Below are 27624 nucleotides of genomic sequence, written 5' to 3'. Positions count from 1 at the left end.
TGAAAACCATAGACACATATGTTTTATTTTAGTAAAAATTTCAAATTATGACTTTAGTAGTCTTTAAAAGGTTACAACCATATCACAGACCTTGGCAAAGCTGCAATGTATTAATTTTTATCCCCAGTTTCCATTCTTTAACCTTCAAGGAACGAAAATGAAATCAAAATTTTAAAACACATGATTATAAGCCTTTGTATCAACTGAGAATTAAGAATTTAAGTCATGAATCTTTTTCTTAATAAGCTACTTGATATAACAAAAAGTAAAAAAAAAAAAAAGGTAGAAATCTTACTAACCTCTGTACACTTAGAGTTTGAAAAATATTGATTACAGCTCTTCCTACAGAATCACGGTCACCTTCAAAATGCTATCCACAATATAAAGAAAATTATGAAAGTCAGAAAGCAGCTTGATTGTCAGTAGTATCAGTTTCCATCTTCTTTAACCCATGTGAATGTTCAAGACGTGGTAGAAGAAAAGGAATAACGCTATTTCTAATGTTCATGATAACACTCTAGGAAAACATTTAAAGAAACTCCATGATTTCACAGTTAAAATTAGAGCTCTATTAATAACCAACAAGCTAAGGTTTTTCTATATCTCATTGCTCTGTATATTTCTAGCAATTTATAGAGAAATTTAGCAGATCTATAAGGGTTTTCATCAGTTAATTTTCAACAGTAACTAGGTCACATGCCAGAAGCTGTTACACCAAATATTTAAAAATTAGAGCTGTGCTGAAAAAAAAATGACCTACAATAAGAACTTGAGAGAGATATAGACTGACTTCCTGCCTGAGACAATTTTACAGCCTAAAAATTCTGAAAGCAACAGAAAAGCAGAATTGCTTATTTTGCCTAATTACTTTCACCATTTAAATATTAATCAACATAGCATCAAGTCTAAAATTCAGCTACTAGTAACATTATTTCATCAGTAGTCATCACTTAAAAAAGGATTCTGAACTTACATAAAGTAAAAAACAAAAATAAATCTAATAGGAAAAAGATGAGGGCCTGTTCTAATACCTTTGAGTCAATAATGAATGAAAACAGAACTAAAACTAATGAAGGCACTATCGTAAACAGCGATCCACACCTTGCCCACCCCCACACCTCAGAAAAGATTTCCACCAGGAATCAAGAATTATGCTATGGCCCTTTAGGAAAAGTAAACTAAGAAATTGTAACATTAAGAAGGGAACTAAATTACGATCTCTACACATGTATGTATACTGACATAATAAACTACTGTCAGCAGTACCTTGAAATCTTCTAAACTGTGTAAGTACTAGTCTTTGAAGAAGCCCATACACTTTTTCACCACCATAAACTTTAAACAGTCAAAATGTTTACCCAAAGTAGTGGTTCTTAAACTAGACTGTGCATCAGAATAACCCAGCACTTGTTAAAAAAACAATGCTAGGCACTTCCCTGTTGGTTTCTGATTCACTACGTCTGGGGGCAGGCCCCAGTAGTATGCATTCCTAACAACTTCTCAAGCGATGCTGAAACTGCAGGTCTTGGGACCAACTGCCAAGAACCACTGGCTTAAATTATTAATGGTACATCAGCACAGCCCTAACCAAAATTTTGGTCAAGATGCATGTAAACCAATAAGGATGGAGTATTTTAATGCTCACAAAGAATGTTGATAAATTCACCCTTATTACATCAAAACATCAACATCTGCTTCATGGTCTTCCTCAGTCACTTTCAAGGACAGCACCTCTTCATTAAGGAAGAGCCCACTGAGCCTCTCCTTCCGGGCCTGCCTCTGCTCCTTCAGCTGCCTCTTGCGGAAGGCCTTCTGCTGTAACTTCCGCTGCTTGGATCGCTTCTGTCAAAATAAAAATTTCTAAATCAGTTTGGTTTAGTTTTTGGCATATCCACCCCAAAATGTTTTGTGGATCAAATTCTCTATTTTCTAACTTTAAGAGCTGTTCAAATCCTTCTGTAGTATGATCCTTGTTCCAATAAGTGAGCCACTGGCTTAGGCTTAAAAATGATTAAGATTCCAATTTTGTGGTATTTGACCAGTGACTCTTCAGATTAGCAAGGGTTGAGACAATCATTTTGGCTAGTGATAGATAATAAGTCACTTCAAAGACTTCTTTTTTAAATTCCATTAAGGTACATTGGTACAAATGCATAGTGAACACACAGTTAATACTAGGGGACAATACTGAATACAAATGTGGAGAACATTGCCCAAATCTCTAATACTTATGATTCTCAGGTGCCTTTCATCCAAAAACACTAGCAATCTTACAATGGCAGGTAAAAAAAATCATGCCTTTTTTGTAGTAGGCGAATACCATCTTAAAAATCCATCAGAAACTCAATGGGTACTCCCATCCTTGTCACTGGTGAACTGATACTAAAAAGGAATGACCACACATCTAGAGAAATTCCTTAGCAACTAACAAAGCTGGCTATGTTTCTGCTACTTCCCTAAGAACAAGGGAAAGAATCATTGTGTATCTTCAAGTCACCACTGGGTCACTAAAGAGTTAGAGAGATTCTCTTATCATCTTTAAACTGGCTCCAGATTCTTGCCATTGCAAGGAATCAAACTCCCCTGCTAAGCCACAGGACCATTCTAAATATACTTATACCTTCTTTTTTTTTTTAAGAGCCCGACAATATTATACAGAACTTTCTCAACTGTGAAAAGAGTAGACAGAAATTATAGAAAGTATTAGATTTTTAAATTAGCTAAGAAGAAACATTTAAGATTAAAACATTAAGAAAACATTTAACACACACAAAAGACATACACAACATTCTTAGGAGCTAATAGACAGCAACATCAGCAACGTAGTGAGATTCGCTCAGTAGTGAGTTGCAGTCAATATTGCAATCTTGAGAATAACTTATTATTTCCACCAATTTATCTTACTTAAAACATACACAAAAATCAGGTAAGATTGAATGCAATATGGTTGTGGGTCAAAACAGCATTTCAAAGCACTCAGCCTAGAGTGCTTTGTTCAACAGCAGAGCATCCTGCTTGTTTAATTAAGACCAAAACCCACAGGCATCTAGACAGCAGGATCATTTTAACTCTTCAAGAAATTTATATGAAGGAGTACTAATGTTAATATTGAAAGGTAAAGTTTTGTACTGATTAGACGTTTTACTTTTGAATCCCGAATCCGCTCTGCTGCACTTGCAGACAGGTTGCTGTCACTGTGTGCTCGACTCATGTTGGCACTGGAGTTTGAAGCAGAGTTTCCAACACTGGACCCACTGCTGCTTGCAGAACTGACCATGCTGGCACTGCTGCTGCTGGCGCTGGCACTGGCACCGCTCACTCCACTGGTGCTTGCACAACTAAAGTTGCTTCTCTTCCAGGCCTCTCTTGCAGGCCGTTGGCGAGGGCTATGTTCCTTGATATAGTTTCTGACCTTGGGATGCACAAACACAAACTGGTTAGTGTTGCTCCTTGATATATTTTCTGACCTTGGGATGCACAAACACAAACTGGTTAGTGTTGCACCTTGATGTTCTACCTTCAAAATGACGGGGGAAAAATAATATTGTACTTAATCTAAAAGATTGTCAAAAGTGCTGCAGATGCATACGTAAGGTAGAATAGAAAGGCTAAATTTAGAAATAAGTACTAGAAAATAGACAATGTTCAAAATTCTAGAAAACATGTTATAGAGCTGGATTTTAAAAGCACATAAAATAAAATCAGTAAATGGAAGGCTACTAGCCTTCAGAAATTTAGGACTGTAAAAAAATAGCACTCAAAATACAAACTAACAATGAAATAAAATAGATGAGATTAGGCATTTGTTAAAGGTCTCCACTTAAGACAATTTAAGCTGCTGATTTTATCTAAGATTAGGGTGTTTCCTAAATCTTAGCTAGGGGCCAATGATACCTGTCTTCAAATGCAAGACATCAATTTATCATACTAATGAAAAATTTGTTGGAATGTAGAAAATTATAGTATGTCTGCTGGGAGAAATACTGAAATGAGAGAAATTTTTCATAAATAATGATAAATGCAAAACAAAGAAACAAATCAAAAGTAGAACATAAGAACGTACGTATTCATTCAGCTACGTACCAGAGAAAAAGAACAGCAAAAATTGTATTTAGAAGATACCAGAGGCCAGGCGCAGTGGCTCATGCCTGTAATCCCAGCACTTTGGGAGGCCAAGGCAGGTGGATCACGAGGTCAGGAGTTCAAGACCAGCCTGGTCAAGATGGTGAAACCCCATCTCTACTAAAAATACAAAAATTAGCTGGGTGCGTTGGCAGGTGCCTGTAAACCCAGCTACTTGGGAGGCTGAGGCAGGAGAATCGCTTGAACCCAGGCAGTGGAGGTTGCAGTGAGCCGAGATCGTGCCACTGCACTCCAGAGTAAGACTCTGTCTCAAAAAAAAAAAAAAGAAGAAGATACCAGAGTACCAGAGATGCGTATTTCAGAAGAGCTGAGAGAAAATTCACTAGGTTTCACCCTAGCCTGGCTCAATTATTACTGCATAGAACTACTCAAATCCCTCAGCTCAGATGTTTATCAAAGAATGGCTCTCATTAATTAGTATTTTGATTGTCAATTAGTCTCCTGTAAACTGAGTTAGAATAAATCTATACCTTAACCTAACCACTCCATAAGTGGTGACATTAAATTTCAAATCCTATACAATTGAAAAGCAGGTTCTAGATTCACATTGATCCCAGAAAGATACTGGCAGGTGAGATGTACATAAAACCTCTTAAATCAATGTGCCATCATTTTTTCTAATACTGCCTTTCGCAGCAGTGATTTTGGCCTTAATTATCTATGTATTTACATATGATTATTTTAGTCTACATTTTATAAGATGGTGGTTTTTTAATAGTTAAATAATCTGTATTTTCTTTACATACCTGCTTCAGTTTTTCATCTGTGAGACAGTTAAGTTCAATAATAAACTCACTGTCTGTAGGGGAGATTTGAGCAGAAGGATCAATGATCTTAATAATATCAAGTTGCTCCCGAAGACCCATCTCAGTACTCACTTTCCGACTCAGATACTCAATATATTCCACCTATGTGATGAAAAAATTACAACAAATAAGATCATTGCTAAAACTTCTGATCCTTTATTACGTCAATTATAATGCGTTTACAAAGCAGAAGCACTTAAGGTTATATTTGCTCCCTGAAAAACAGTTAAAGCTCAAATTCAGATTTACTAAGCAATCCACATTTCCCCAGTAGCTTTAAACAGGCAATAAACTGAGCTTTACCTAGTCTCCACATAAAAGCTTTTAATTAAGAATGTCAAGATCTTTACCTGCTCATCATTTGTCATTGCACTCCAAGGGAGTTCATCTAAATTCCGGTGCTTGTTTTTCTTTTTAGGAAGCAGGCAAGGTGAACTTGGAATACTGGGTATGACATCAGAAAGTACATCACTCCCACTGGCAATGTCACTGCCTGGTAACTTTATAAAAATAAGGAGGGTGTGGGGAAGGAAAGCAAAATTTTTTCAGACTACATTTTAAATACTACAATATATTTTCCACATTGATCAAAAGTTACTTTATGAGACTGACGTGCTGCTGGCTGTGCTAAGAGGGCTTCCTTTAATATAAGACTAATGGCAGCCGGGCGTGGTGGCTCATGCCTGTAATCCCAGCACTTTGGGAGGCCGAGGCAGGTGAATCCCCTGAGGTCAGGAGTTCGAGACCAGCCTGGCCAACATGGTGAAACCCTGTCTCTACTAAAAATACAAAAATTAGCCAGGTGTGGTGGCGTGTGCCTGTAGCTACTCGGGACGCTGAGGCAGGAGAATCGCTTGAACCTGGGAGGTAGAGGTTGCAGTGAGCCGAGATCGTGCCACTGCACTACTCCAGCCTGGGAGACAGTCAGACTCCATCTCAAAAGAAAAAAAAAAAAAAAGACTAATGGCAAATATAGAATCAGAGGACATTAATTCTGATCCATGCCTATTTTATACAAAGCAGCAACATAAGTATATAAATATATATTCTTTGCATATAGTTATTCAATGAAAGATGTTTTTGAAAAGCTTAGACTCCTAATCAAGACTTATTAAAATGGTAACCGAAGAGTCAATCATCATTAAAGTTTTTAATGTATAATGAGAATATGACTAGGGCCTCCACACTGTAATGAATAAGAAGCACTGGTCTCCATCTGGGGAGACCTGAGTGATGTGCCACTAACTGGCTTTTTGCCAGAGACTGTGCTAAACATACTGTCAATATAAAGACAAATACATCTTGGTCTTTGTCCTCAAGTCTGTATTAGTGACCTCAAGACAATGAAAATAAATTAAGGCCGGGCAGAGTAGCTCACGCCTGTAATCTCAGCACTTTGTGAGGCAGAGGCAGGAGGACTGCTTGAGCCCAGGAGTCCAAGACCAGCCTAGGCAATGTGGCGAGACCCCGTCTAAAAAAAAAAAAATTATCATGTCTGTAATTCCAGCACTTTGCAAGACTGAGGCGGGAGGATCGCTTGGGCCCAGGAGTTCGAGAGCAGCCTGTCCAACATAGCGAGACCTCATCTCTATTTAAAAAAAAAAAAAAAAAAAAAGAAAGGAAAAATAATTAGTTGGGTGTGGTGGCACATGCCTGTGGTCTGAGGTGGGAGGATCGCTTGAACCTGGGAGGTTGAGGCTGCATTGAGACATGTTTGTGCCACTGCATACCAGCCTGGACGACAGAGTAAGACTTGGTCTCAAAAAATAAATAAAATAATTTTAAATATGCTGTTAAAATAAAGCAAAACATTTTAAGAACCAGAAGTATTACAAGAGAAAAATTAGAAAAAAATCATAGAAGACAAAGTGTAGACAAAGGAGAAATAAAAGCAAGCCTAACGCACAGAAAATCAATTTAACACAAACAGCAAAAATACATGCTATAATTTATATATATTTATGTATATTTTTGCACATATGCATATACTCATGTATATGCATGGTCACCGCCATGACCAAGGTTATAAATATATCCGTTACCTCCAAAAGTTAGAATGGATTTAATTTTAAATAAATATATTTAAGTCATTCATCAAAAAGGTAAAGTCTTTTCTTCTACAAGGAGCACATGACAATTTTCAAATATACTGACTTCATTTTTACAAGGTATTTTGCTGTGTTTTGGTTCTATAGAGCTTGCAACTGTATCTGAACTCTGATTTCTAGGCTTCTGCGGTTACCAAAAAAGCGAAGAGCTACTTTAGTCATGAAGTCATGAAGACTATTGTGATCACATGTATTTCAACTCCTACTTTGTACATAGCAGTATAATAGGTACAGGGGATTCAAAGCAGTGTTAAGTCCCTACACAAAAACTTTACTTGGGAAAGTAATACAATAACACAGACATACAATTACACAACACAGTACATGATGAATGCTAGGTTTCAGACGACAGGTCATCAATGGAAATATCTAGCAGTGGGTTGAAGCTGCAGGATTAAAGTTTGGGAGAATTGCAATGGACTGCAGGCAGGCACTGGGGAATCAATCACAAAGAAATAAATGAAACCACAAAGATAGGCGTCAATCACTATGCAAAAGATGACTACGATGTTTAAAATGAAATTGTCTAAGAGAGAGGCCATTCTTTCTACATCCCCATAAGTAGCTACTACTGTTAAAAACCACATTTTCACTATGACAGTTATTGACAAGTCCAAGTACATAAGTGACTACCAACAATCTGTATAACTTCTTTTAAAATCTCATTAACGGCTGGGCGCAGTGGCTTATGCCCGTAATCCCAGCATTTTGAGAGGCGGAGGTGGGTGGATCATCTGAGGTCAGGAGTTCGAGACCAGCCTGGCCAACATGGCAAAACTCTGTCTCTACTAAAAATACAAAAATTAGCTGGGTGTGGTGGTGCGCACCTGTAATCCCAGCTACTCAGGAGGCTGAAGTAGGAGTATCGTTTGAACCCGGGAGGCGGAGGTTGCAGTGAGCCGAGATCGTGCCACTGCACTCCAGCATGGGAGACAGAGTGACCATCTCAAAAAAAAAACAAAAGAAAACAAAACATAAAATCTCATTAACTAACACTGCTTGAACTGTTCACTCTTGACCCTAATTGTTATCTAGGTGGTGTTATGAAAGGATGACTGCTGAATGCACATATTAATACCATCTCTTTTTCAGCCTTTAATTGCAAAAAAGAAAATGCTTTGCTATTTTCTCTTTGACTTCAAATCACATCAGAAGTCTCCCTGTGGCCCCTAAAGAAAAAAAGAGATACTTCTTATCAGACAAAAGGCCTCCCCTACATCAAGTTCCTTTGATAAATGAGGTAAACGGAAGAACTCTTGAAATACCTACACTTTCAAAATATAAGAAAAAAATTCACCTAAATCTTGGAGAATATCTGCTAGGCACTTAAATTTGTACCTTTTCTTCTCTTTATGCATTTGTTGGGGAGGGAGGGGTGTAAAAAAGGTAATTAATGGTACCTTGGCCATTTTTTTTCAGGGATAAGTAAAAAGATCCCAGAGTTCAAATCCCAGCTCCACTGCTCACTAGCAGTGTGACCTTGTGTAGGTTAGTTTGTTTCTTTGAGCCTCAGAGTTAGCAGTAAAATGTGGTCAATATCATCAGTCTCAAAGGATTGTTGAGTGGTTTAAATGTGGTAACATGCCTGGCACACAGGCAACACTCAATAAGGAGATGTACTTTTCTTTTCCCATCCCTTGCCATGGTTTTGGACCCTTAAAAAAGCAGCACAATCCCTCAGAGAATGTCACATGTTGCTAAAGTGCGTGGGTTAATTTCACAAGGTAGTGTTTCAGAATGATAGGGGAAAAAGGAAAAGACATTCAGGTAAGGAGAATAATTTAGTAAAGTCATAGATGGAAAAAAACATAGTATGAGGTGACATATATTCTAGATATCATATCATTTAATCATATGTCAATATGATTAACACAGAAAGTCAGTGCTAGGGATTTGAAAGCTCAACAGAAGAACCAGAAACTGTCATATGATATGTAGAAGTAGGCCGATAACATTTTCTAAGAAGTAATTTGATGAAACTGGTCTTCAGGGAAGATCAGCTAAAAAGCACTATGGGGACAAAATAGAGTGAGGAAAGATTGGAATTAGATAGGAAGCTCTTGTAATCTAGGCGTGGATGAAAATAAGCAAAAATGGAAAGAAAAATGGGGATAGGAAAAATGTAACATGAAAATTTACAAAGCCGAGCGCAGTGGCTCACACCTGTAATCCCAGCACTCTGGAAGGCTGAGGTGGACAGATCACGAGGTCAGGAGTTCGAGACCAGTCTGGCCAATATGGTGAAACTCCGTCTCTATTAAAAATACAAAAATTAGCCAAGTGTGGTGGCGTGAGCCTGTAGTTCAAGCTACTTGGGAGGCTGAGGCAGAAGCATCGCTTGAACCCAGGAGGCAGAGGTTGCAGTGAGCCAAGATTGTACCACTGCACTCCAGCGTGGATGACAGAGTAAGATTACATCTCAAAAAAAAAAAAAAAGAAAAAAGAAAAAAATTACAAAGCTGTTTGATAACTGAATGGATAAGGTAAGAAAGAGTCTCATGTTGAGACCAGAAAAAAACTGGTGACATTTCAGGTCATACAACCCACCCAGAGTGATACACTTAAAGACCTCAATTTTCATAGCAAGGTAACTGAAAGGATGTTAAAGATCTTCTAGTCCAACATCCTCATTTTACATATAAGAAAAAAATGATGTCTGGGGAGGGTCATACAACTAGTGGCAGAATCCAAAGTAGGACACCAATCTAATGCTTTCAACTATGCCAAACAGTTTTGCCTGTCTGGTAAGTTTGCAATGAGAGGAATGCAATTTGGGATATAAAGAGTTTGTAGTGATTATGGTAGCACAAGTGTCCTTTGGACGGACAATAGTAATTTTTCACTAAGTTGTAAGACATGTCACTAAGCAGAGTCTATTTTTTCCCATGGAAACATTGTAATTGGAAGTTGCAACACTGCATCAAGGACTCAGCATCAAATAATGGGTTAGTATTAAATATTAAGGTCATCTAAGTGGAAATGTCAGGTAGTCAATTGGAGATACAGGATTAGACTAGCGGTTGTACAGGAGAATTGTATGGGCTTCTGTATATTTATTAGACCAGCAATTTTCCATTTTATAACTGATACTATATTTCAGAATAAATAATAACTCCCAGCCCATATTTTTCATGGGCAATATTTGGCATATTTATATTATGATCAGTAATTGTGAAACATAGGGAGACTTAAATCTCTGCCATATTTTCTGCAGAATGCAGCAGAATTTTATGAGTAAGCTCGTTTCTGTAACAGCTGATATGTAATTTCAGATTGTACCTCTAGGTTTCAAGTGTGACAGCTGATTACTCACTGTTTAAATTTTCTAAGCTTTCCTGCTCAACAATAGAAATAATTTCTCAGTCTCTAAGACTAGTTAAATATATCCTTAATAACAAAAGGACTGAAAGCAAAGAAAATTATCAGCAAAGCAAAATGCAAAGATGCTAATCATTCTAAGGTTAAAATCTCATTTTATTAAGTAGTGAGCATTTTTCTTCCCAGAGAATCCATAAATCATTTATATTTACTTTAGTAGTAACTGAAACATCTGTTAAAAAGAAAGATTTAAACAAATATAGTTTTTAATCATAACAGAATACACATTTTTTAACTACAGTAAATGATTTTTAATCCATATTAATCCTAACATATAATTTGTAATTATATTCTTGGATAATTTACTGCTCAGGATTACAAAATCCCACAAATACAAGACAGCACTTCAAATCTTTCAGCATATTTAAATAGCAGATATCCATGGTAATAGAGTATCCATACTCCAATTTCACAAGTGGGAAAACACATTACTAAGGCAGGTCTGATTTTTGTTCTGACATCATAGTCACTCATGTACATTAACAGTGAATGGCTGGGGATGGTTTTCCACTCTAACTACTCATAACATGAGTGAAGAAGCCAGCAATTAAAACTTAAAAATGCCTGCCACCTTGCAACATTATGGATGATAACTCTAAATAAATCACATAAAATAAGCAGAAGAAATATTTCTTAGAATTATCAGGACTCCCATCTGATTTATGCTTTACTAAGAATCCTTGTAGTCTGATTTTAAATACAAAGTCTGCACTGAGAAAAAAAGAGAGAGACACTGGCTGGCTGAGCACAGTGGCTCACGCCCGTATTCCCACCACTTTGGGAGGCCAAAGTGGAAGGATCACTTGAGCCCAGGAATTCAAGACCAGCCTGGGCACCAAAGTGAGACCCCGTCTCTACAAAAAAATTTTAAAAAAAATAGCTAGTTGTTGTGGTGGCCACCTGTGGTCCCAGCTACTGAGGAGGCTGAGGCAGGAGGACTGCTTGAGCCCAGGAGACCAATTCTGCAGTGACCCATTTTTGCATCACTGCACTCCAGCCTGGATGACAGAGCGAGGCCTTGTCTCAAACAAAAAAAAAAATTAAAATTTCATTATGAATATCATGAAAAAAGTTTATATCTTAAATGAGAAAGTCTTATTAAAAAATTTTAACCAGAAGAGGAAACACTTCCTACCTCCTTATGAGACCAGTATTACCTGGACACCAAAGCTAGACAAAGACACAACTGAGAAAGAAAACTGCAGACCAATATCCCTTATGAATATAGATGCAAAATTCCTTAACAAAATACTAAAAAACCACATCGAGAAGCAGACTGAACCTCTCCCCTAAGATTAGGAAAAAGACAAGGATGCTCACTTTCACCACTTCTATTCAACACTGTACAGGAGATCTAGCTAGGGCAATTAAGCAAGAATTAAAAGGCATCCAGATTAGGAAAAAAGAAGGAAAACTATCTCTAGTCACAGATGACATGATCTTAAATATAGAAAACGATAAATAATCCACACATGGGAAAAAATTATTAAATCTAACAGATGATTTCAGCAAAGTTGGCAGGATACAAAATATACAAACACCAACTGTATTTCTATATATACACTAGCAATGAACAATCTGAAAATAAAATTAAGAAAACAATGCCATTTATAACAGCATCAAAAAGAATAAAATATTTAGGAATAAATTCAACCAAGAGAGTGTAAGACTTAGACATTGAAAACTATAGAACATCATTGAAATAAAGAAGCCCAAATAAGATATTCCATCTCATATTAATGAATTGGAATATTTAATATTGTTAAGATGGCAATACTCCCCAAAGCAATATACAGATTCAATGTGATCTCTACCAAAATTCCAACTACTCTTTTTTGAAAAATGGGCAACCTGATTCTAAAATTCATATGGAATTGCAAGGACCCCAAATAGCTCTGTTACCCAGACTAGAGTGCAATGGCACAATCTCAGCTCACTGTAACCTTCACCTTCAGGGCTCAAGCGATCTTCCAACCTCAGCCTCCTGAGTAGCTGAGACCACAGGTGCACGCCACCACGCCTGGTAAATTTTTGCATTTTTTTTAAAGACATGGGGTTTTGCCATGTTGCCCAGGCTTGTTTCGAACTCCTGGGCTCAAGCTATCTATCCACCTCGGCTTATCAAAGTGCTGGGATTACAGATGTGAGCCTAAACAATCCTTATAATGAACAACAAAGTGGGAGAACTAACACATCTCAATTTCAAAACTTACTGAAAAGCTATAATAACTAAAACAGTGTGGTACCAGCATAAAGACAGACACATACAGCAATGGAATAGAATTTAGAGTCCAAAAATAAACCCATACATCTATGATTAATTCATTTTCAAAAGGGTGCGAAGATGATTCAATGAGGAAAGAATAATATTTTCAACAAATTGTGCTGGGACAACTGGATACCTACATGCAAAATAATAAATTTGTGAGCCAGGTGCAGTGGTGCATGCCTGTAGTCCCAGATACTCAGGAGGATGAGGTAAGAGGATTGCTTGAGCCCAAAAATTTGAGACCAGCGTGGACAACATAGTGAGGCTCTGTTCTTAAAAAAAGAAAGAATGCACCTGTAATCCTAGCACTTTGGGAGGCCGAGGAAGGTGGATCACCTGAGGTCAGGATTTCAAGACCAGCCTGGCCAACATGGTGAAACCCCGTCTCTACTAACAATATAAAAATTAGCCAGGCTTGGTGGTGGGCGCCTGTAATCCCAGCTACTCAGGAGGCTGAGGCAGGAGAATGGCATGAGCCCAGGAGGCAGAGGGTGCAGTGAGCTGAGATTGCGTCACTGCACTCCAGCCTGGGCAACTGAGCTGAGTGGGACTCTGTCTCAAAAAAACAAACGAACAAAAAACAAAAAAAGAAAGAATGACTCTGGACTCCTATCTTACACATCATATACAAAAAGTAACTCAAAATGGTCAAAGATCTACATGTAAGAACTAAAACTCTAAAAGTCTGGGAAGGAAACAGGTGAAAATCTTCCTCATCTTGGATTACACAATGGTTTTTAAAATATGACATCATAAATACAGCAAAAAAAAAAAAAGGTAAATTAGACTTCATCAAACTTAAAAACTTTGGTGTCAAAGGACACTATCAAGTGAACAAATACTAACAAGCAAAAAGACAACCTGCAGAATAAAAACATTTTTGCAAATCATATATCTGATAAGGGTCTAGTAGCCAGAATATAGAAAGAACTCTTACAACGCAACCATGAAAAGTAAAATAACACAATTTTAAAAGCGGCAAGGTATTTGAATAGATATTTCCCCAAAGAGGACACACAAATGGCCAATAAGCACATGAAAAGATGCTCAAAACCATAATGAAATACCAATTTATACCCAGTAGGATGGCTACAAACAAAAAGACAACGCCAAGTGTGGACAAGGATGTGGTGAAATGGAAACTTTCATACACTGCTGGTGGAAAAGTAAAATGGTGTAGTCACTCTGGAAAACACGTTGGCAGTTCCTCAAAAAGTTAAATATCAAGTGATCATATGATCCAGCAATTCCACTCCTAGGGGTATATCCAAGAGAATTAAAAATATAAATCCACATAGAAACTTGAATCTGAATGTTCAGAGCAGTATTATTTATAACAGCCAAAAAGTAGAAACAACCCAAAAGTTCATCAGCTAATGAATGAACAAAATGTGGTACTGTACATCTACACAATGGAATATTAGCCACAGAAAGGAATGAGGTACTGTTACATGGTACAACATGGATGAACCTTGAAAACATTATTCCAAGTGAAAGAAGCCAGACACAAAAGGCCACATATTCATCCATTTATACGAAATATCCACAAAAGCAAATCCATAGAGAAATTAGATTAGTATCTGCCAGGTGATAAGGGGGAGGGGAGAATTGGGACTATGTGCTAATGGGTATAGGATTTCTTTTGGGGGTGACAGAAATTCCCTGGAATTAGACAGTGGTGATGGCTGAACAACTGTGAGTATATTAATAACTACTGAATTATACATTTCAAAATGATGAAAATGGTGAATGTCATCTCAAATTTTTAAAAAGTTTTAAAATTTTTTAATCCAAATAATATGAAAAACAAAAATGGAAGGGTTGTGAATTACTTTTTTTCTTAAAAAAAAAATCTCATCTTTTCAGTGTAGCATCGTTTATAACAACAAAAAACTGAAACCAACCGAAATAGCCATAATTAGGAAATGGATTAAGTAAATTATGATGCAGTTATGGAAAAGAATGAGATGTGTTAGCTGAAAAAAAAAAATAGGGCCAAACAGTGGATGAAGTATAATCCCATGTGTTTTTAACAGTATGCAAACATACTTCTATCTGCATAAGCTCCTAACAGTGGTAACCATAGTAGAATGGGACTTGCAGACTTTTTTTAATTTGATGCCATTCTGTATTATTTGAAAGCTGTTTGAAATTATAATATTCAATTCCTCTTTTGGAATAAAACTTCAAGTATTCAGATGGCTTTCAAACGTAGCAGACATTCGAATTTATCTAGCGAATAAAATCTTTGCTGTAGGCAGGGAAAACGTCTTTAAATGTTTTATTGTTTTTACAATCAGAATATGGATGTTGTAATAACACAATCTAAATTTTCTGACAAACTGCACTCATTATATGGCAGGATTTTCAAACAATTTACCACAAAGCCATTTTACATGGTATATATGCCACAAGAAAAAAGTGTCAGGTGAAAAACATGTCTACATACAAACAGAATACAAAATGAGAAATTATATATTTCTGATGACAGAACCAAAAATCACGTATTTATGGTAATAACAGTTTATGATATTAGATACATAATGTGACTTATATTTGTCCTATAAGGACACAAAAGCTATTTATTATAGGGTAGGAAGCGTAACTTTGCTTGGATTCATGCACAGAAAGGTACTGATAATATATAATAATGGTAATATTACGCAAGTATTAAATAACATAAAAATCTACAAAAGGATATCTATAGCATCAAAAAGGTACATTAGCAAAAATAAAGATATCCCATCCAATTCTTAACCTTAAAACATGTCAGAATATCTCCAGGACTGGATAAACATTAGAGAAATTTACTTTGAAGTAGAGATGAAAATATCAAAAGAAAAGTTTATACTTCTACTTCGGTAGTAATGATGTCAAGAAAAGGACAAAAAAACTTACCTGCCATTCAAACTCACTATCTGACCAATCCCAGTAAGTGCTAATAGAAGAAGAGACGTCACTGCAGACACTCCCCTCAGGAAATAAATCAAAAGAAGTGAAGTCCTGATCATCTAACAGGGAATAGCAATCATCTTGATCTCCAACAGACACAGATGAAAACAGCTCCTCACTGCCTTCTGAGCTGGCAACACTTGTTCCACAAGAAGTTAGGTTCCACCTTCAAAAACACAACACGAAAGAAATCAAGAGAACTACAGAATCCACACAATTTTAAGATATAATTAACAGGACATATTTATAACATTTATAAGGAATGTGAGGTTTTTTGTATTTTTAAAAGAGCCCTTACCTTTTAAGGAAATATACTAAAATATTTATGAATGATACATGTCTGGGATTTGCCTCAAAATAAGGCAGGGGTTGGGGAGTGGATAGAGGTACAGATGAAGCATGATGCCATATATGAATAAATGTTGAAGCTGGGTGACAGGAACATGGGGTCCATTACACTTTTCTCTCTACTTTTGTAGCTGTCTGAAAATTTTTGTAGTACACTATTTTACAAGAAAGTAGTATTTAAATTAGGACTAAAGTAAAATCTTCATCCATAAACAAAGCATACAGCATAGTGGTTATGAGTAAGCTCTGGAATCAGACAGTTCAAATTCTTGCTCTGTCACTTCCTACCTAATTGATTTTAAGCAAATAACACTCTCTCCAAGTCTGTGTCCCAATGGAGGTATTGTGATGATCACATGAGAATGCATACACAGCACTTGTAGCACACATAAAAAGTGCCCAATATATGACAGCTATTATTATTGTTAAAGGAAGAGTGGGGCCATTGCAGGGCAGAGAAAAGCACTAACAAGCATCTACACAGGTAGATGTTCAAGAAGTGTTTGTTATATTTAAGTAACTTTTTCATATTAATGCTGTACAGGCTCATTGCAAACATGTTGGAAAGAAAGGAATAAATAATAAAATGATCAATAATTCCATTATCCAGCAATAACTAATCTATAATATTTTGGTAGTTTATTTTTATGTGCATACATATTTTTTACAGAATCAGCAATCATTCTGTGTATATATATTTTAGTATATTGCTTTTTTCACTTAACATTAATATGCTAAACATTTTCCTAAGTATATTACTTGAAAACATTTTAATGCCTATATAATATTCTATTGACTAAATGTATAATTTATTTAACTTTATTCCCCCAATAATATATAAGCTGTTTCTAATTTTTTAATATTAGAAATAATACTGAGATGAGCCTTGTTTATAATTATTTATCAAAATATATTATCTCAGGATACAGTTGCTTGAAAGGTAAGTACTGAGTCAAAGAATATGAACATTTCTAAGGATCAATTTAGTCAACACCTTTCTGAAAGGCTGCATCAATTTATACTCCCCAAGGCAGTATATAAAAGTGCTCATTTTATCACAATCTTAACAGAACTAAAATTGCTAAAATTTTTTTTACCTATCTTATAGGACAGAAACTTCTTGTTTATTTGAGACAGGGACTCACTTTTGTCACTGAGGCTGGAGTGCAGTGGCACAAACACAGCTCACTGCAGCCTCAAACTCCCAGGCTCAAGCAATTCTCCCATGTCAGCCTCCCAAGTAGCTGGGACCACAGGTGCAACACGCCCATTTAATTTTTGTATTTTTTGTAGAGATGGGGTTTTGCCATGTTGCCCAGGCTCGTCTCAAACTCCTGAGCTCAAGCCATCCGTCCGCCCCAGCCTCCCAAAGTGCTGGAATTACAGGCGTGAGCCACTGCACCGGCACAGAAACATTTTTATATCAAGTTTTATTTATTTAATTACCAGCAAGATCAAATTTTTAAATACTTATTAGCTATTTCGCTATGGTGTTTTCCTATGTGTTAATATTTTCATTACTAATTTTGTAAGAGTTCTTTATGCATTAAGGATATTGGCATTTTGTCTACAGTATTTATTGCAGGGTTTTTTGGTTGGATCTTTTTTTGGTCTTGAAATCTATCAGTCTGTTTTGTTTTGTAAATTTCCACTAGTTTTATACTATTAATAAGATAATCTTCATTGCTTTGCCAGTAGCATAGAGAATTAAACCTTAAGATAATTATTTAGTATTTCCAGTACTAACAAGCTCCTGAAGTAATGACTTCCTTATGAAAAGTCTGTTATTTACCTATTATTAGGTCGTGTCTCATCCTTCATTAAATCTACTGTTTCTTAAATTATGCACTTCATTTTTTTAACTTCCTCCATTTTGTATGGCTAATCTTTTAGAAGTTCTTGCTTTACATACAAAATTTGGACAACCTGAAAAACTTTATGGTACCTTTTCTTTTGAAGGTAGACCATTTTAAAACACTGAAATACACACACACACAATTATAATTCAGTAAATAGAAAGTAGATGTAGGCCGGGCGCGGTGGCTCACGCTTGTAATCCCAGCACTTTGGCAGGCCGAGGCGGGCGGATCACGAGGTCAGGAGATCGAGACCACAGTGAAACCCCGTCTCTACTAAAAATACAAAAAATTAGCCAGGCGTGGTGGCGGGTGCCTGTAGTCCCAGCTACTCAGAGAGGCTGAGGCAGGAGAATGGCGTGAACCCGGGAAGCGGAGCTTGCAGTGAGCCGAGATTGCGCCACTGCACTCCACCCTGGGCGATAGAGCGAGACTCCGTCTCAAAAAAAAAAAAAAAAAAAAAAGAAGTAGATGTCAATAAATTTTTATAGATAGTAAAAAAAAATAAAATTTATCTAAGAATCGTAGACTATCTTGTAATATTACTTTCATCACATGCTTGCTAGGTGAACAGTACCCTCATTTTAGGAAAATTTTTAGTTAACCAAATTATCCCAGGTCTTGCAATAAAAGTTATGAAGAGGAATCATACCCTGGTTTGAGACCAGTCTGGGTAACAAAGCAAGACACTATCTCTACAAAAAATTAAAAAATGTGCTGAGCAAGGTGGTGCATGTCTGTATTCCCAGCTACTCTCGGGGGGCTGAAGCAGGAGGATCCCTAGAACCCAGGAGTCTGTGGTTATAGCAAGCTGATCCTGCCACTGTACTCCAATCTGTGCGACACAGCGAGGCCTTATCTCAAAACAAAACAAAAATACATTCTGGACACAGTAAGCCCTATCTACATTATGTCCTGAGCAAACTATTTTTCTCGTGTCTTCAAATCATATGTGATTTTTTTCCCTTTATTCATTCACTCATTCAACAAACATTTAGTCAGTATCTTCTATGTACCAAGTACTATGTTCAGTGCTAGGAAAAACTGTTAGATAATTGTTTTTAATTAGAATTTCTTTTTAGTCTGTAAAAATTCTGTAGAAATGTGTTTCTCTCCATGAGTAATAATGATATTCCTTTAAAAAACAAAAACGATGCCATATTTAGTAATCTAACCATTAGATCACTGCCAAAGGAGTCAGGAATTTGCTTCATTTTGTGCTCTTACCTTTGGGCAAAGTCAGTGTGTTTCTCAGTTTTTCAGATTTGTAATCATCACAAGGTTCTGAATGTTCTTAGAAGTCTTTGTCTTTTGTTTTTAATTATCAGCGGCAAGTAAACTGGGCTCATAATTGAACAAATCACTCATAAAATAGAATAATAGTATTTTTTACTAGTAAAGATTGCAACTTTTTTATATCTTCATTTCTTTCTTTCTTTTTTTTTTTTTTTTGAGTCAGGGTCTCACTCTGTCAACCAGGCTGGAGTGTAGTGGTGCGACCATGGCTCACTGCAGACTTGACCTCCTGGGCTTGATTCATCCTCTCACCTCAGCCTTCCCAGCAGCTGGGACTACAGGCATATACCACCACGCCTGGCTAATTTTTGCATTTTTTTTTTTTTTTTTTTTTTTTGTAGAGAAAGGGTTTCATCATGTTGTCCGGGCTGATTTCAAATGCCTGGGCTCAAGCAATCCTCCCACCTTGGTCTCCCAAAGTGTTGGGATTACAGGTGTGAACCAATGCACCTGGCAAAATTTTTATATCTTGTAATTTGCAAATTTTTAAAATCATAATTTTAAGGCAATATAGATAAAAACAAAGTAGGAAGTACTTTCATCCATTGCTAGTGGACAGTCCAAGTTGACATAATCTTTCTTAAAAGCAATTTGGCAGTACTATGTACATCTAGACGTTTAAAAAGGTTCATTCATTTGGAATCAACCCCTTCTAGGATTGTGTTCCCTTCCCCAAACAGAAATTTGGAAAAAAGATGTGTGTACAAATATGTCCAAACAATACTATTTGTAATAGTGCAAAAGGGAAAACAAATGCTCCTAAAATATGAGGATTAAATGATATAACTGAATGGTATTTTTATAATCACTAAAAATCGTATTTTCAGATTATTCAAAAGGAAAACACCCAACAATATAAGTGCAAATATGCAGGTCACAAACTGATCCTGATTTTTAAAAATTATATATGTACATAGAAACATTAAAAGAAACATCAAAATGTTGATAGTTGTTACCTTTGGAGAAAAGGATCATGAGTGGTCTATAGTTTTTTATATGCCCTCAGTTTTCTATAATAAGTTTTTAAATAAAAATTTAAGTGTGATTCTTTCAGACTGTTCTGTCAGTTTCAAACTTGTATGTCCATTGTGTGCTCAGCACTAAACTATTCAAATTTACAAGCCCTTACATTTTATTCCACTAAGAGAAAGTTACCTAACACTTCGATTCTAGCTATAACCATATCATCACTCTCAAAGGAGACTTTCTCCAAAATCTTGAAAGATGTTGAAAAGAATTCCGTGAAACACAGTGTTTAACTCAATAACTAGGCTTGCTGCCCAAATTTTAATTAAAAAAAAAATAAAGCCAGGAACATTTCTCTGCAAGGTGTTTCAGCAAGAATATACAGACTAAGGACTTTCAATGGTATTTTGATAAATAGCCATTTAAACGTTAAAATTAAGAAAAGCATGTGCACCATGTACACATCCTCTGCACCCCCTTTTCTCTCAGGTATACCTGACTGCCACTTCTGAAGATAAAAATCCAGCCAATGAGCACTGTTGAATAAAGTTCTGTCAAGCTGATGAAGGTCATTTGAAGTCTATTCTATATATTCATTCTTAGGGGACAGTGCCCCATCAGTATTTGTATTCACCACTGACTCTCTGCCAGAATCCCCATATAGCCAACCTGACTTCTGCTGCTATTCTGGAGTCCAACAGGCCACCAAGGTTCCAAGTTAGAGAATATACAACCCCTTCTTCTACCCACTTAAGTTCCCTACTTTTCTCCTAGCTACATCAATTGTGTTGGGTTCATTACCCATCTTTCCTGCCCTCTTTATTGCCTTGGAAGTAAAAAACACTCTATGTCATTTCTACGGCTGACGATCCCATTTGGACTTCTGAGTTCATCATATCTATCTCTCATCCCACCTTCTTTTATATTTTCAATTTCTCCCTTTTCTGTGGCCTGCTTCTAAGGAGCTAACATCTCTATTCTTGGAGAAGAAAAACTAAACGAAGTTAAAAAAAAAAAAGAAAAGAAAAGAAAAAAGAAACCTTTACTTCCCTTTCAAATTCTTACAACATCTCCATCTCCCCTTCTCCTTTCTTTCCCTGCTAAATTTATTGAAAAGCTTCCACTCTCTCAACCTTTGTAACCTGTAGTTCCTGTAGTTCCACTTCTATCACGTCACAGACTTCTACTGATTACTCCCAAATCTGTATTTCTAGCCCGGCTATTTCTCCAAATCCTAACCCCCCATTTTCAACTTGTCTCAGCAAGTCCCCAAACCAAATTCCTCCAACATGGTTCTCTCACCTGCAACCCACAGCTCTTCTGAACCTCTAATTCTGTATCTAGATAGGAAAACTATGGGTGTTACCAAAGGCGCACAATAGTCTTTAGGTTTTTCTGGTTAATGGTGATTGAAAACGGAGCTCTAAAATCACATAACTGAGTAAAAGATTTATGCAATAGTTTGGAAGTGCTAAGAGAAAACCCCCATTTACATCAGAAAATCACTGCCCCCAAAACCAAAGAAAATGTCTTAAAACACTACATATGTTCCATCCACACTGACATTTCACATTTTTAAAAAATTCATTCACTTTTTTGGCTTATTGAAATTTATTCTATTTTCCTAAAATTCTAGACCAATCCATGTAGGTCTTAAGGTATGAATGCTTAGGAAACTGGCTGTGTCCATGTAATGTATTTTCTACTGAACCTAGACCAGTGACATACCAACCTACGTCACAAATGACTTTAATTTGAATACTGGGCCGTGCGCGGTGGCTCACACCTGTAATCCCAGCACTTTGGGAGGCCAACGTGGGTGGACCACCTGAGGTCTGGAGTTCAAGATCAGCCTGGCCAACATGGTGAAATCCTGTCTCTACTAAAAATATAAAAATTAGCCTGGCATAGTGGCACTCGCCTATAGTCCCGGCTACTTGGAAGGCTGAGGCAGGAGAATCGCTTGAACTCAGGAGGCGGAGGTTGCCCTAAGCCAAGATTGTGCAACTGCACTCCAGCCTGGGTGACAGAGCAGGACTCTGTCTTTAAAGAAAAAAAAAAATCTGAATATTGCATCCATTCAACCTCAGGGACTGTTAGTGCTGTGACTGTCTTTGTTAATGAAAATTGCAAATATAGCCCAGAATCCAGTAAGTGAGTAGGCACAAAACTGTCATAATCATAAGGTCCTTATCAAGTGAATTATTTTTAAAATCTCCACATCTTTCTTATCAGGTACCAAGAAGGAAGCAAAATAAAGATTAAGTCAAATATCTACCAATTAACAAGTTTCCTACTTCCAATGAAAATTTGTTTTACAATGACTAAACCCAAGGCAGAATTTCAGCACTCAACTATTTGAAATCTGATTTTTGGGTTGTTGCCTGAATTGACAAATGATGTGATGTGAAGGATAAAAGTGACACATACAACTCCAAAATAAAAGAACTCCCTAAACTTTGCCCAATATATGATTTAGCTGTGTGCTTCTCCCTGAGAAGAAATGGCTGGAAGCCTATGGTCCTCTCAAGCACCATCTTGAGGAGGGGTAAGAAAGCAGAACATTCCAGAAGGATAATACATTTAAAAGGCAAGGTAGCCTACGACAGAAACACCATGTGCTGTGCATATTGCTAATTCTGCTTCCCCTAGTCTCTGCTGAAAAGGATACAGAGCATTAGAACCCCTGCCACCATGCCAAACCTTGTGAAAAGTAGGGTAGGAGAGGGAAGACGGAAAAAAAAAAAAACCGCAACCAAGTCAAGCAAATGCTTGACTTGGAAAAACTGGGGCTTGCAAAGAACCTCCTTCTCCCCTCCTCACTGCCCCATTGAAAAACAGTCCTGACCTCACCACAGTCTTTAAGGGGAAGAAAATACAGGGAAAAAATGGGGAGGAGGAGGAGGAGGAGGAGGAGGAACAGAACAAGTTGTAAGAAACATATTATTCTCATAACTTCACTCCCCATCACCTCCACCCAGTTTTGGCAGTACTTACCCACAGCCTCTGCCCTCACTCCCTTGCCCTCATCATCACAGCAGGATCATTCTGAAATCATTTAACTTTCCTGGGTATGTGACTTGCTCCAAGGCTGCAAAACTTAAATGCCAAATATATACAAAGGTATTCTTTTATATTATTTTTCAACATAAATAACCCTAAGCACACTTGATTTCATGAATATGTTACATTCACATTACAGTGACATCAGGGGTTAAATAGGCTTCTGTGAGTTGGTCTAGGAAACCGTAAGTTCTATTTGTAACACTGGATTGATTAGTTCTGTTCCAAGTTTAATCATTGGCTTCAAAGGAATAGTCTTGGATTTGCTTGACTAGGTTTTATGACCTTGAACTCAATCTTTTATTTCTGGGCCTGTTTCTTCATTTTTTGCAATGACAATTTAGAGTAGTCATAATAAATTTACTGCCACTTCCTTTTGAGATGTGTTATACTGATATTCTGATTATTTAACTATAACACCTTGTTCCCATAGACTGTAACTTTCATTTATGTAAGAAACATCTTTTACACATTCCTTGTATCTGGTAGAAGCTCATTCAATCTACAGACTGATTTAAGGGAAGGGAGGGGAGAAATAAGCTAAACACATTAAAATATGGAAGAATTTGATCAAACTCACATCATAAACTTGGATCAGAAGTCACAACTAGATTTCTTAATTTATCTCCAGTATTTTCCATAGCTGAACCCCTCTCCTAGAGCCTTATCCACACATCTCCAGCCCTTTGTATACGTATCTCAAATATCCACCTGTATTAAAAGTTGAGGCTGTATCTAGAACGTCTTCAACACCCCCCGAAGATTTGATCTAACACGTAAATGCTTGCATGAGAGAAGTCTCCAGAACACTACCTTCTACTGAAATCAGTTAGGAGGAGATACACCCTCTGAATAAATTTGTGTAAGTCAGTCCATCCTAAGCCTTACTCTGTCTCTTCAAAGGGGAAGCAAACCAAGAGATATGTCATATGAAGGAATCTTCCAGATTTAAGCTTACCCATTTTGGCAGAGCCTAAAGCGCTAAGGCAAACAGTTAATAAAGGAAGGGGAAAAAAAAAGAGAGAATTGACTAGTTTCCTAGCGCTCAACTAAAAAAAAAATGGGGTAGGGGTGGTGGCGGCGGGGGGAACAGGACTGTGAGACAGATTAAAAATAGGGAAAATGAAACTTCTAGCTTTAAACGTGCCACCTTTCAACGCCACTTTTCAAAAGATCTATGGATTGATCTTGAGCCATCCAAATTCCTCTACAGCGTACCGGAAATGGAAGGGGTTAAACTTTTGCAGATGGATGCAAACAGGGGCGTATCTAAAAATCAAGGGTGGGGGTTTGGGATTCGTAGGGTACAGATGGGGGGAGGGAAGGGAAGCAAGGGAGGGAGAAGGTAGGGAAGAGTCGCTATAGCCAGAATATGAATGAGAAAAAGAGAGTAAAACGCCGGTGGAAACGAAAATCGGAGGGCAGGGGTGAAAATAGGGAGGGGGGGCAGGGAAGGAGGCCAGGAATGAGCGCTGGTCGAAGGCAGGTGGGGGAGGGGGCGACTGGAAGCGCAGCCCGGGACGAAGGACCAGGAGCAAGGGAGCGACCAAAGGTGGAAAATCCACCCCTGCCCTCAGGTGCAGTTCGTACCTGTTGGTGTGGAAGCGGTGGAGCGGGTCGGTGCGATGGCAGGAGGACAGCTGGCAGCCGAAGTCGCTGATGTCCAGGCAGCCCGGCTCCTCGCTCGGGCAGGTGCCCACCCCGCGAGGAGGTCCCAGGAGTGGGAAGGGCTCCTCGGGGGTTAGAAACTTCTCGTAGGAAGTGATGGCCGAGGCCTCGTCGGACATGGTTGGAGATGGCCTGGCTCGGGCTCCCTCTCTGGCCCTGGGCTGCTCCCGCGCCCGCCCCTGCCCCCACTCTAACCTGTCCGCAGTCGCCGACGCTCCGGGGTGTGCCCGCCGCAGCTCACTGGCAGGCTGGGCGTCGCGGCCCGCTGCTGCTTGCGGGGTGCGGGGCCGCGCGAAGAGGCTGCTCGAGGCCACAGCGGCCCACCGGCCACCCAGTTAGCGCCTCGGTGGCCTCTGCAGCTGCCGCCGCCGCCAGACTCAGCCCGTCAGCGCAGCGCCGCCGCCCGGCCCCGCCAAGCCCGCCCCGCCCACTGCGCTCGCCGCTTGCGACTGCAGCAGTCTGCCCGGCGCCCGCCAGGAGGGGAAGGGCGGCGGGAAGCCACTCCCCGTGCCCCCTGCTGGACCGGAGGAGGAACTGAACCTCCGCCCGCCGCGGCCCCAAGCGGCCCGCCCCGCCCTCTACGCATGGAATCAGGGATTCAGGCCGCTAGAAAGGCTAGGCGCCTCTGGCCAACCCCCTCCTCCGCTTTCTCACGCGTACTGGATTACTAAGCAGGAACCGCAGTCCCAGAAAAGGGACTTGGCCAAGGTCACACTGCGGGTGCGTGAGAAAGCATCCAGATGCCCTGGTTCCCAGCGCACTCGATCATTCTGTCCCAATTCAACAAGTATTTATTGAGCTCCTGCAGTGTGTGCCCAGCACCGTGCAATGAGCTGTAGGAGAAATCATCCAAGCAGGAAAAAATAGTCCCTTCCTCACCCTTGATCACCTAACTCCAAGAACCCTACGCTGCAGCCACTGGCCTACTCAGAGCGGCTGGACACGTCGTACTCTTCTGTGCTTTGCGCCTTTCGCTCGTAGGCACTCTGCTTGGAATGCCCTGCCATTTCTCCCCTGCTAATCCTTCAAATTCCAGCTCAAACGTTATCTCCTCAGTGAAGCCTTCCCTGATTCCCAAAGGAGACTTAGGCACTCCTGCTAATTTGCCCCCTCCCTCCCGTAGAAAATATATTATGGAGCTTAACTTGTTCAACTTGAATCAACTTGTTAGGTGTTATATAGTGTACTTCGCTGTTTATCTCATCTCTCTTCTCTATATTCTGGGCAAGTGATTCCTGTTCTTGGATGCGTAAGATTAAAAAAATATATTCAGAGGAAACCCCAAGATTACTAATTTCTTACTTTGCCCAAAGAAGACAATTTTTAAAACTACCTAATACTATTTTATAAAAGGAAGCACATTTTCATATAAGAGCATAATTCTTCAATAAAAGCAATTCTTTGCATTAACTACATTTATGAAGAAACTACATTGATCCTTCAGGAAAGCATAGAACTAAAATAGGCGGAAAGGAGGGGAAAGATAAAGAAGGCAGGAGGAAGAAGAGAAAGAGGGCAGAAGTGGGGGTTTGTCACTAAAACAAGCCCCATTCAGTATTAAACTCTGTGCCTTGCCCTACCAATGCAACTTATAGTGAAAACAGCTCCTCCAACGTGCCTTTAAAATGTATACATTATCTTGCTTCAGTTACTTGGTTGTTTGACTGTTGAGCATACCTTCTTTCTTTCATTGAGATTGCAAGAAGGTGTGTTGCATTGTGTATTGGCTTTCAAAATGAATCATTCATTAATATCTAATGAAGCTGACCAATTTAAAACTTGTGGAAGTGAAGCTGATGACGGTTTGTTCTATGGTCCCTAATGCACCAATCCCCAGGGGTCTGAGGCCAGTGAGGCTGAATGGGCCATGGCTTAGTCCCCAAAAACAAGAGACTTGATTATCCAAATGAAACAAGAGTCAAGTGCTGCATGATAACGTAGGCACTCAGGTAATAGCACCAGGAACTGTTAATAAGCTAATGAAATAGTCTATTTTATTTTATTTTATATTTTTTTGAGACGGAGTCTTGCTCTGTCGCTCAAGCTGGAGTGCATTGGGGCGATCTTGGCTAACTGCAACCTCTACCTCCCGGGTTCAAGCTATTCTCCTGCCTCAGCCTCCTGAGTAGCTGGGATTACAGGCACGTGCCACGACACCTGGCTATTTTTTGTGTTTTTAGTAGAGACGGGTTTTGCCATGTTTACCAGGCTGGTCTCGAACTCCTGACCTCAAGTGATTGACCCGCCTCAGTCTCCTAAAGTGCTGGGATTACAGGTGGAGCCACTGCAACTGGCGGTCTAATTTAAATATACATACATTTTACACATACTATAAGAGGTGGGTGTTTTTTTAAACCAGAGTCTAATGATAGAGTCTGTGAGGTTTCTACAAGTATGTGTTTTACTTTTGTGTTTAAGCATATTCTGAAGTATCTGTATGACCACATGATAACTAACTGCTGCCACATGATTAGGACATGTATTTGAGTTTATTTTCACAATGAATCAGCATAAGGTAATACTACTTTAATTGTCATGATCCTGTGAGAAGACAAATGAGGTGAACCTCATACTTGGCATCTTCCTATACAAATGAAGGGTTGCAGTAGTCTGAAGAGAATAAAGTGATGGGAAAGTGGAGTCAACCCCATGATGTACTTACAAGCATGCTGAAGGCCAAGAGCATATGCTTGCCAGTCAGTAGTATGTTCACGTTTCTAGGGCAGTTTTGTTTCATCATATATACCACATTACACCGACTTTGTAAAAAA

The 27624-nt window shown here is 38.5% G+C and overlaps 1 protein-coding gene across 2 annotated transcripts; it reads right to left on the bottom strand.

The window, feature by feature from the left end:
* On the bottom strand, nt 1-25360 carry FAM199X (family with sequence similarity 199, X-linked). 2 transcript variants are annotated; one of them, XM_055266935.2, is made up of 6 exons: nt 24776-25360; nt 15603-15822; nt 5300-5449; nt 4890-5051; nt 3146-3412; nt 1-1842 (listed from the first exon to the last, which is right to left on the bottom strand). In XM_055266935.2, exons 1-6 carry the CDS (start codon nt 24970-24972, stop codon nt 1672-1674), a joined length of 1167 nt encoding a protein of 388 aa, XP_055122910.1. In that variant the 5' UTR covers nt 24973-25360; the 3' UTR covers nt 1-1671. The 2 variants fall into 2 exon arrangements, with proteins under 2 accessions (XP_055122910.1, XP_055122911.1); XM_055266936.2 differs by having other exon boundaries at nt 3275-3412; nt 24776-25309.
* Between the last annotated feature and the right edge of the window lie 2264 nt (nt 25361-27624).

Source organism: Symphalangus syndactylus, chromosome X (assembly GCF_028878055.3).
Source record: "Symphalangus syndactylus isolate Jambi chromosome X, NHGRI_mSymSyn1-v2.1_pri, whole genome shotgun sequence".
NCBI classification, from domain to species: Eukaryota; Metazoa; Chordata; class Mammalia; order Primates; family Hylobatidae; genus Symphalangus; species Symphalangus syndactylus.
Note: the sequence above shows the minus strand (reverse complement) of the source record. Positions and strands in the feature narration are given on the sequence as shown.

Bases quoted from the DNA above. Each gene is read 5' to 3' on its own strand.
- FAM199X (XM_055266935.2), bottom strand. From the start codon at position 24,972: ATGTCCGACGAGGCCTCGGCCATCACTTCCTACGAGAAGTTTCTAACC. The intron at 5,052-5,299 runs GTAAAGATCTTG...TTCATCACATAG, and splicing joins CAATGACAAATGATGAGCAG to GTGGAATATATTGAGTATCT. The intron at 1,843-3,145 runs GTAAAACGTCTA...TTATTTTGACAG, and splicing joins AGCGGATTCGGGATTCAAAA to AAGCGATCCAAGCAGCGGAA.